Source organism: Mus caroli, unplaced genomic scaffold, assembly GCF_978045245.1.
Source record: "Mus caroli unplaced genomic scaffold, Mus_caroli_1 scaffold_13, whole genome shotgun sequence".
In the NCBI taxonomy this organism is placed as follows: Eukaryota; Metazoa; Chordata; class Mammalia; order Rodentia; family Muridae; genus Mus; species Mus caroli.
In genome coordinates, this window is record NW_028227268.1 from 77,301,230 (window position 1) to 77,311,849 (window position 10,620).

A 10,620-nucleotide genomic window follows, 5' to 3' on the forward strand; every position below is an offset into this window, starting at 1 on the left:
CAGAACTTGTATAACAAGCCAGGGGCCTCACAAGCACCTGTAATGCCAGTTTAAGGATTCAACAGTACATTTCTGGCCTCTGTGCACACGCACACACACATACAAATACACATACACAAATCTTTAAAGAAAGAGTTAGGATTTGATTGAAGGAAAAACAATTAAACCTAAGCAGATACTTCTACACTAATCTGCTATAAGGACATCTGAAGTGCCTTGCAACAATTACAAGGCCAGGAGAACTTGTAAAATCTCTCAAAAATTTTTAAAAGATTTATTTATTTTATGCATATGAGTACACTATTGCTCTCTTCAGAGACACCAGAAGAGTGCATCAGATCCCATTACAGATGGTTATGAGCCACCATGTGGTTGCTGGGAATTGAACTCAGGACCTCTGGAAGAGCAGTCAGTGCTCTTAACCACTGAACCAACTCTCCTAACTCAAATTTTTATTTCTTGAATCATTACTATACTCAAGACATTAACTTAACAATCTGTGTTTGACATTGAGTTATTTTTCCTATACTCAGCACAAGCACTTAGTTATCAGAAAAAAATAGATTACAAAAACTTTACAGAACAAAAGGGCACAATGTCTTTTCCAGTGCTCTAAGATAGTTGTATAAAAGAGAGGGAAAGGAGGCCTACAGTGATAACCACGAATTAGTTAATGACAAGTTACTGACATATATTATCAACTATGATATTTTTATAGGGTTATCCAGAAACACTTTAAATGTTAGAGTTGAGGTTGATAAGCAGGAAGTTAAAAGTGCTCCTCACAGTACAGCCTTTAATAAGTCAGTGATAGGGAAGATCAAAAAAATGCTCAGAGCTCTAATGACTCAAACAGTTGTTAAGCTACAGTAGACGCTAACCATTAGAAATCAGCCAATTATTTGGCTTCTTTTTTTCTAGTACACAATAAAACTACAATGTCCTAGGCTCCCTGGCATTTAGGAGCAGCCAAGGGCTACCTAATATGATATAAGCAGTGTCCATCACTGCTGCAATGAGTGCACTCCCATGTGGTCTTCCATGTTCTGGCTGCCTTGTGCAGGTTTGAATGCATGAATACAGTGCCCTAGAAGGCCACATTCTAATGATGTCAAAGCTACAGAGGGGAGAAAAAGACTTCATCCACTAGCCGCCTTTTGAAGGAGACATATTTAGCATCCAGAAACATCCATATGTGATTATAAGATAAGCTTACTGTTGAAGTAGACAGACTGTCCAACCATTACATGAAAGAAAGAGCAGCTTTTGGTGCACAGGGACAAAAGAGAAAAGTCCAAAATCCAAATAACCCAATTCAAGTATAAAAAAGAAGAATAGCTGTAAAAACAAAAATCCCTGCATGTCTCCATCACCCAGTCCCTAAGAAGAAGAAACCACTGTAACTTTGTGAAGTTAATAAGGAGAACCAGCAAGTGGCTTGGGATAAAGAGAAGAGGAAGGGGGAGACTGAGAATTAGAAAGGTATTTGGGCCATTGTTAAGAAAAGTGGATTTCTGGGGAAGGAACAAGGTAACAAAAGGGCCCAGGAAGATGAGGTGGATGCATGTGAGGCATCCTCATGAGAACGTACAATGAAGAACCACACTTCTTTCTTGCTGTTGTTATTAAAGCAGTTTTTATTGACTGTTGGTTGACAACTTCACACATTTTCAGTACATTCACTGTCCTCCCATGCACCACTCTTTCTTATGTCCTTTCCACAGCTGTGAACCTCCTCCTATAAATCCCTTCCCCACACTCTTGGCTTTTAGTTTTGTTCTGTGGCTCACTGAGTTTAATCAGGGCCACCTATGTGTCCATGGGCTTGGAACCACCCACTGGAGCCTGGTGGGCTCATCAGTGGGCAAACAGAATCCATCACTAGTCAGTGGTTCACGCGGGAGGCCTTAGGAATATGGAGGCCCTCCCTTTCATGCCTGTTGACAGACACAGCTGCTATAGCTTCAGAGTCAAAATGGGTATGTTCCCTAGAATTATACAACTTTTCAAAAACATTTTTGGAGCGTCAGTGAGAGTTTTTAATGGATACAGCAACTCTTAGAATGTATCTTAAGGCCTAGACAGACCTGCTGACTTTTGGATTAGAACAGTAATAGTCATGAAACTTCCTTTCTTCCTGTTCTATTTAAGAAGTCCATAAAGTAAATGGCACACCAATTCAAAGACTGGTAGTAAATATAACTAAAACACTTAGAGAAAATGTATGAACTCTGGAGAGTAAAAGAGTATCAACAAAGTGATGATATATAACCAACAAAACCAAGCTCAGGCTGGACAAACAAAATAGAACTCAGTAATGAAAAAGGTGTCTATGTGCCAAGTAGATATTTAACAGTAGGTAAAAGAAATGTATAGTCTACAGAAGTTCCAAAGCCTATATATAAATGTGAATACTGATATAAAATGAGGATGCTGGTATGAGTGGCACCTAAGACATTTGGTAAAACATACATGAAGAAGATTCTAGACGACCATGACATAAGCACTTTCAGAGACTAGAAGCAGAAGAGCTTAGAGTGTGATATTAAGGCAGAGCAAATGATGCACTGTACAAGACAAGAAGCTGCTATAGAGTTTGATCAAGGGAATAGAAAGTTTAGATTTATCTCAGGCTGAAGAGATGGCTCAGAAATTAAGAGCACTGACTGCTCTTCCAGGGGTCCTGAGTTCAATTCCCAGCAACCACATGGTGGCTCACAACCATCTCTAATGGGATCTGATGTCGTCTTCTGGTGTGTCTGAAGACAGCTACAGTCTGTTTATGTAAATAGATTTATCTGTATCTATCTTCTGTACAACTACATTATGGAATCTTTGACAAGACACTCTATGGAAACATATTCCTATTGTCCCTAACACAACCTGGGTCATAGCAGGTACCTGGTAAATATTAGGTAGTAGATGGGTCAGACAAGTAGGCTTGCAATTGTGGCCCTGAATTCACCCAGAAGATAGTGCATATAGAAAGAATCATGGAAACAGAAAATCTTGAATTGCACTTTCAGTTTTCAAATATATTTAATATTTTAATGACATGAAGTATTCTAGGAAAGTGTGGCACAGGGCAAACGGTTGCTTATTAGAACAAGCAGGAGGCTTGGTAGAGTGCACAGGAAATGGAGTAAGCCTGACTGAGAATCAAGCAAAAGGAAAGATTACTAGAATGTTCATGAATTCAGTGTGAAATATTTAATAACATGTTTCTAAATCACTAGTGGAATAATGAGGATTTACTCACTTTTTGCATCACAAATGTTGGTTAAGGGTAGAAGACTACTAAGGGTAACTAACGGACAGCTAAAATAAAACATTCATAGAAAAGTGGTTGTTTAGACAATAATGCTAAAAGCAGAGAAGAAAAAACATACTCCTGAATTAGAAAGTTGTTAATTGGTCAAATTAAGAGAAACCTATCAAAATGTTATGTGAAAAATTAGTCTAATTAGAATTGGGAACAAAACTCCCATGGAAGGAATTACAGAGAAAAATTAGTCTAAGTGTTTTAAGTCAGTGCAAATAAAAATTAGGCAGTTGTAGGCTGGAGAGATAGCTCAGCAATTAAAAGCACTTAACTGCAGAGGACCCAAGTTTCATTCCCAGTGTAGGCATAATTTTTCTATGCCTATAAAAAATAATAAAATAATGTATACTATTCAAATGCTGATTTCTCTCCCCCTATAACTTGTTGAAATCCAGACACAGCACCATAATGCTATTCCAAGAATCTCTTCTCTCGAGTTTGTAGAAACATTGCTCCCCGTTTTTTCTCTGGTTTGTCAATTAAAGCTGAACAGCCCAATGGCTGGCTAAAATCGAGAATAGGGTGGGACCTCTGCCAGGCAGGGGAGAAGAGATGGAGAGGGAGAAGAGGGATTTGGCCACAAGGAAGGGGTCCTGAAGATACAATGGGAAGACACCTGAAGCCCAGAGAGCCAGAAAGTTACTAAAATGGAAGTATCTAGGGGATTTGGGCTGAGAGGTAACCAGATTAGTCATTGATCAATGACTGCTCAGTTATTGTGCTGTAAGTGAATAAACCTTAGTCTCACTCTCATTCATTTGGAAGCTAGCCACTTTTAAAATTACTTTTACATCCCAGAACCCATGTCACTCACACGTGTGCACACATTTGCACACACACATCATTTTTTAAAACTGGGTATTTGGAAGGAAAATGACTTACCAAACACCAAGTGATTCTAAGGCAACCTGACTTGATAAATTCTTCATCAGAAAGAACAAAATCATTGAAACTGCTTAGACCAATAGTTCTCAAACTTCCTATGCTGTGGCATTTCAGTACAGTTCCTTATGTTGTGATGATCCTGACCATAAAATGATTTTGTTGCTATTTCATAACTCTAATTTTGCTACTGTTATGAATTGTAGTATAAATATCTGATATACAGGATATCTGTGTAACCCAAAGGGTTGAGATACACTAGCTTAGACAGTAATAGTTTCAAAGGCAACTGAAGAGTTGTGGAGACTCAACACAAGCCTTCCTACTATCTTAGGATTCCTGAACCTATTTTTCACAGAAGGAAGTTTAAGAATCCTGGATCAATACAATATAATAGTAAGTTTACAAACTTACAAAAATGGATCTCAGGTACTATTTTCATAATTATTATATAGAAACTCAAAGGTAAAGAGTAAGATATTAAATAATGTGGATCGAAGTAATTCTGCCAGATCAATTTTGCTAAGTCTACATCACTTCTGTGATGGTTAGCTTTAAAATGTTAACTTCATACAGCCTGGAATCCCTTGGGAAGAGTCTCAGTGAGGGACTGCTCACGTTGTGGGTATGTCTGTAAGAGACTATATTAATCGATATGAAAAAATGCAGCTCACTGTGGGTGGTACCATTCCCCAGGCAAGAGGTCCTGGTAAGAGTAGAGAAACTGGACTGAGTGCAAGCCAACAAGAAAACAAGCCATGTGTATCCGTTTAGTCTCTCTGATCTTGATGGAGGATGTGATGTGACTAGCTGTTTTAAGTTCCTGCTGCAGGCAGATAAACATCGCTATTTCCTATTTAATTACACCAGCAATTTCCTTCAGTATCTGACTCATCTAGACGCTCTCAGCCTGAATGAATGAAAGTCGGAGTTTTCCACATGGATCTGCTATTGCTCTGTCTCCCATTAAATGTTTCATTTTCTCCTTTCTTGATTTTATTTCTTTACTGATGTTCTAAATTATAAGTTTAACAAAAATATATTTTCAACTGAAGAGATAAAATTTTGATGTAGGAATTTACAAATAATCTACAGTATGACCAACTCACCAACTGGATGAGTGATGGTGTTCTGAAGGCCGGGAATTACCACAGAGTAGGTAGGTGAGCGATAAGGATAAATTGTTGTAGGATTTGTAGAGATAATATTCTGTGTGGTACCAGAAAATACATTGGAAACACTTAGAGGGAAGCGTTTTCGCTTCCCTGGACGAGGCTGATAAACCCAACCTACAGAAAAAGAGAGGCTTTTAATATGAATATACAGACTCTGGCTCTTTCATATAAAAACACATCTCATGTTAAGTTTTAAAATATGGGTTGTATAAAGGTCTATTTTCCAGCTCCCATGATGCACTATCTTTGAACAAATCCTGCACTGTGCGTTTTAACATCCACATAGCTTCTAATTTTGTTAATGTAACCCATAATAGAGAGGAAGGTCAAATGCCTTCTACCCAGGAACACAGGGTGATTTCATGGTAGAATCTACTCCAGTCATTGAGTTTGAATCCCAGAGCCTTTTCTCTGGTGAAGAAAGATGCCCCGTAAGACATTATTTAGCTATTCCTTTTGCATTCTATAATATACAAATGTCAGTGGCTTACAATGGAATAGTTACTAATAACCAGCCACTATGTTTATGCCTGATTTAAGAAGTCACTCTCTGAGGCTTACCAATCGCTAAAGCCATAACCACTTTAATTTCTTCCCAAAGTCAGAAGCGTGGCACTGTCATGTCTATAATCACTGCCTCTGTCAGGTGATACTTCATAACCTCTCTTCCTAAAGTATACCTGCTCATATTTCAGGAAAAAAAATCTTTTCCCATTATGCACAGATCTATAAGCCACAAAGCATACATAGTTCTCAACCATTATCTCAATGCCCTTACTGTTGAGGATAAATCAATTGGTTCAAACTGTATCATGCTATGAATACATCTATTAATTAAAATGCAGGACTATGTTCTGATACCCACTTAACTTTGAAATGGAAAAGGATAGTAATTACTGCATTTTTATTATCTTTTAAGTGGGAACTGTTCATTCTGTTGCCATGATTATTTAATGTCTATTATATTACAAAATAGGACCATGGAGATTTACAGTAAACTGTAAAGCTATAGCTCTATGTGTATATTTGTATGTACCTATATGTATTCATCAAAACTACAGGAAAACCAAATGTCTCCTGATTTGCAGTAGCTGTTAAGTATGAGGTCAGATACTTCACAACTGCATTCTATTTAAGAAAATGTATGCTTAGTATTGATCCAATCATTATTATAATGTTAACCATTATTTTCTTTCTCACATAGATTAGGAATTCTCAACCTAACTTAATCTTTACCTAAATAAATTTAAAAGAAATTGGAAAGAGCCTTTGTTCATTTCATTTGATTACCAGGAAATTCCTCTCTGTGCTTCTCTTTAATCTTTTGTGCTTCATCATAATAAGGTTTCTTTTGTTCTTCGCTAAGTTTGTTCCACTCTAACCCGAGCTGGACACTGATTTCTGCATTGTTGGCGGCTGGGTTAGCTTTGGCTAGTGCTGGCCGGTGGATTCTTGCCCAAACCATAAATGCATTCATGGGTCGCTTCACATGACCATTTCTGTCCTTACTGAAGGGAGTATCAGGTATTCCTATATGACAAAAATTAAGAGACTAAGTTAATGTGCCACATACACAATTTTAAAGTGAAGTATACCTTCACCTATACTTATAAAGTACCTGAAAACATACACTATAATATAGCCAAAGTACTGCTAAGATTCCAAAATTCCTCATAGTCACTGAACTCAGCATTCTAAGTTGGAGCTTAGAATGACTCCTAGAGAGTATACTATTATTAAAGATACTATGCAGACACACTGGATGGCCATTTAAGCTTCATTAATATCTCTAACAGTGATTAACATTTAGTTTATTTCTCACTAATATTAAGGAGCAGGCACCTTAACTATGCACCTAGCACTATGTATGTGTTAGTTGGGGGGGGATGTAAAGGAAGGCATTGACAGAAGCAGCTCGAGTGTCTTTGAAGCAAAAATGTTTATGCTCAGTTTTTCACTAGGAAGGTGAAGTTCCTGCCACACTGAATTGTTAAAACTAGTCTCATGTACTGGGAGGAAAATTATACATATGACCCTGTGAGTCATGGTACAGTTAAAATTCTTATAGAGGAAATTCATTAAATTTGTATCCCTATGCAGTTCATAAAAGCACCATCTATGAACTTTTCATATCAATTCCTTTTAGGGATCCTCGATATGTAAAAACGTTTTTGATTTGCAAAGGATGTTTAGAATAAATAATCTTGACTGAGGATGTAGCTCAGTTAGTAGAATACTTGCCTAGTATGCATTAAGCCCTGAGTTCAATTCCCAATGCCATATAAATCAGGTGTAGTAAGTGGTTGTGCCAAGAAGGACTTGGGAACATGTCGGGCATGAACACATAAAGTAAATAGAAAGGGGGTATTTAAGTTATTAAAAACAGAAGTGGAGAATCAGGACTAAAAATTAAAAAATAATAATAAATGTAAAAGTTCATGTAAACATGAAGAATGATTATGACTTCCCAAAACATTCAGTGACACAGAGTTCTGTGTGAACTAATCCTAAGGACTTGCTTAAAATATACTTGAAAATACCGGAAAGTAGGATTTGGTTGTAGTGACTTCTTTTAAATATATCTGTATCTATATATATGCTTAGATATATGCTTTAAATATATCTTTAAAATATATCTTAAATATAATCACTTCTTTTAAAAACCACTTGGCTTATTTTTATTATTTCTAAAAGCTTTAGCTATATGCTATATGTATGTTTTCTCTTAGAAAAGTTACTGTTCTCCTTCAACATCTATAGTCAATATAAACAACTAACATTTTTCTCGAACACTGGTATATTTTATTTCTTGATACACATAAACCTAAGAAGCTACTACGATAGAAAATTTGATGTTATTTTATATAAACTGGGGAATCTGTATCATCTAACAAGACCTTCTGTTGAGTCTATTATCTAAATCTGTTTACTAAGTCTTAAGAGTGACTGTTTTTTATAAAAATTGTGGCAATACTTAAGTGTATTTTACCAGTATGTGGGCAAATCAACCAGAAGCACTCCCTGTGCAGGCTTACTTTTCGAGCTTCCGCTCCTGAACTGCTAATATGTCTGTGCAACATAGACCTAACTGTGAAAGCCAGATTCCCCTGGCTTCTAATACCTGCATCTGAGGGCAGCACGGTGAGGGGGACATCTTTGGTTTCAATTTTTACAGAAGGCTCCAGCAAGGACTGCATTTTAATAGGCACTGGTGTCAAGGGGACTTTGGACAACCGTATCAACTCAGAAGGCGGAGGCCCCTGAAACTGGATACGGGCTCCAGGTGGGACGCTGTGGAGTGTCAAAGGGAACCTTAGGTCTTGCTGGTGTGGCCCAAAAGCACTAGGCGGCTGGGCCAGGATGGCCTCCTTGCTGCTGTGGACCAGGCCATTGGACGTGGCCTCCGTGCCCAGCCTACAATCGTCCCTGGGTCTGTCTGGTTCCTCGGTCTTGATGACTCCTTCTCCGATGGCCAGCAGGCTCCTGCCTTCCTCGCCTTTCAGCGCATCCCTCGGAGCCTCCTCTGCCTCCAGCTTGGCTTTCTTCTCATCGCCTCGGCGGCCGTCGAGGGCCTTCCCGGTGCCATCCAACTTGGCGGCCCTCGAGGCTCTCGGGCCGGCCTCGGTGGTCCTCCGAGATCCCACCGACAGGTCCAAGCCCGCCCCCAGCTCCTGCTTCTCGGCCTTGACGAGCAGCGTCCGGGGCTGCATGGGGCGCAGCTCCGGCCTGCAGGGGCCTCCGTCGGCCGCGGACTGCGGAGGCAACAGCAGCAGCTCCGGCCTCAGCTGCAGCAGGCGCGCCTGCGCGGACGAGGCGGCGGCAGCGGCGGCGGCGGCAGCGGCGGCGGCGGCGGCTGCGCCCTCGTCGGGAGCCGGAGGCACCCCCGGTCCTCCGGGAGGCAGCAGCAGCACCTGTTCCGGCTTCACTTGCAGCAGGCGTCGCGTCCCTGCCGCCTGCGTACCCGCCGCCGCGGCCTCCGCGCACGACGAGGCCACCGCGGCCATGGCGGCCGTGGCCTGAGCCGACGGCGACTGGGAGCGCTCTGCGGCCGCGGCCCGGAAGGTGGCGGCCTCGACGGGCTGCGCGGGCGGAGCGGGGCGCAACGGGCGCGGAGGGGTGGGCCGCGGCGGTTGGCGCGGCGGCGGCGGCGGTGGCGGCGGCGGCTCCGGCCTGGCTCTCTCCATGGGGGAGGGGGCGGGCGGGCCGCGGCCGGGATTGTGAGCTCAGCCGTTTGTTGGCAGCCTCCCCCTCCCCCTTTCGGTTAAAACCCTTCCAAGGCCTTGGCTACCCAGAACCCTACGCGCTCCACAGACGGGCTCGCCTCGCCCAATCAGGAGCGGCCCGGTGTCTCCCGCCAGCCAATCACAGGCACGTTCCCCGGCTCCTCCCACCCTCCACACTAGCCGCGTGCGAGAACCCTGGAATCATCCGCCATAGACCGGGCCGAAGCTCCTTGTGTCCCATTTTCCACGCCTCTTCACTCTCCCTCTCTTCCGGATTCTCTTTAGGCCTTGTCCTTGGTTACCCCGCCCCCTCCTGGAGCGCGACAATGGCGTTGCCCAGGAAACCCTTCTGTTCCACTCCTTTACCGAGGACCTCCAGGGATGAAGGCGTGGGCCTTTCTTGCGGGCTGGGCTCACGGCCTTGTGTGTTCATAAAGCCGGAGTATGATAGGGTCTTCTAGTCATTCTCAAGTATGGGGACACCTTGGAACTTATAACTGATCTTACAGGACCTGGTGTTTGACTAGGTTTTACTAGTTGAATTTTCAGTCTGCTTCCAAAATGCGACCCAGATTCATCCACCTTTTGAGGTCCCGCCCGCCATTATCCTGCTTAGGCTTCCATCGTCCTTCTCTAATTCCATATGGATGTTACAGTTCTCCTGAAGTCTTGCTCTTCACCTATGTCCCACTACCTCCCGACTGCCAGTTGTTCTAAAAATACAAGTCAAACTGTCACATTTCCCCGAAATCTTTCTGCCGCTCCCACTGGTTATGAGATAAAAGTCCGAAATTCTTACCCAGCAGAGCCTGATAAACCTGATTAGTAGCTTAGGCTCTACCTATTTTTTACACTTTCACCACATTGCCTCCCATGCTATTCTTTTTCATCACAGGACGCTTTAGCAAGTCAAGCATTTATGTCTCTTGTAACTCCCGTTTATTTTTCAACTTGGAGCTGAACCGGCATTTCAGAGAAAACAATGACAGCATCCGTTCGAATCTCTTTTATGCACTCA

The 10,620-nt window shown here is 41.8% G+C and overlaps 1 protein-coding gene across 2 annotated transcripts in view; it reads right to left on the reverse strand.

The window, feature by feature from the left end:
* Positions 1-10,397, reverse strand: part of Sox30 (SRY-box transcription factor 30) — a 37,009-nt gene extending 26,612 nt beyond the window's left edge. The window contains exons 1-3 of one of the 2 annotated variants that reach the window (XM_021177155.2): positions 8,501-10,394; positions 6,670-6,909; positions 5,314-5,493 (exon numbers count right to left, since the gene is read on the reverse strand). In XM_021177155.2, coding sequence (XP_021032814.1) covers positions 5,314-5,493; positions 6,670-6,909; positions 8,501-9,563 — 1,483 coding nt within the window. In that variant the 5' untranslated portion in view covers positions 9,564-10,394. Of the gene's footprint in view, positions 1-5,313; positions 5,494-6,669; positions 6,910-8,500 lie in introns of both variants that reach the window. The other variant, XM_085830090.1, reaches the window with a different exon arrangement.
* Positions 10,398-10,620: the final 223 nt, after the last annotated feature.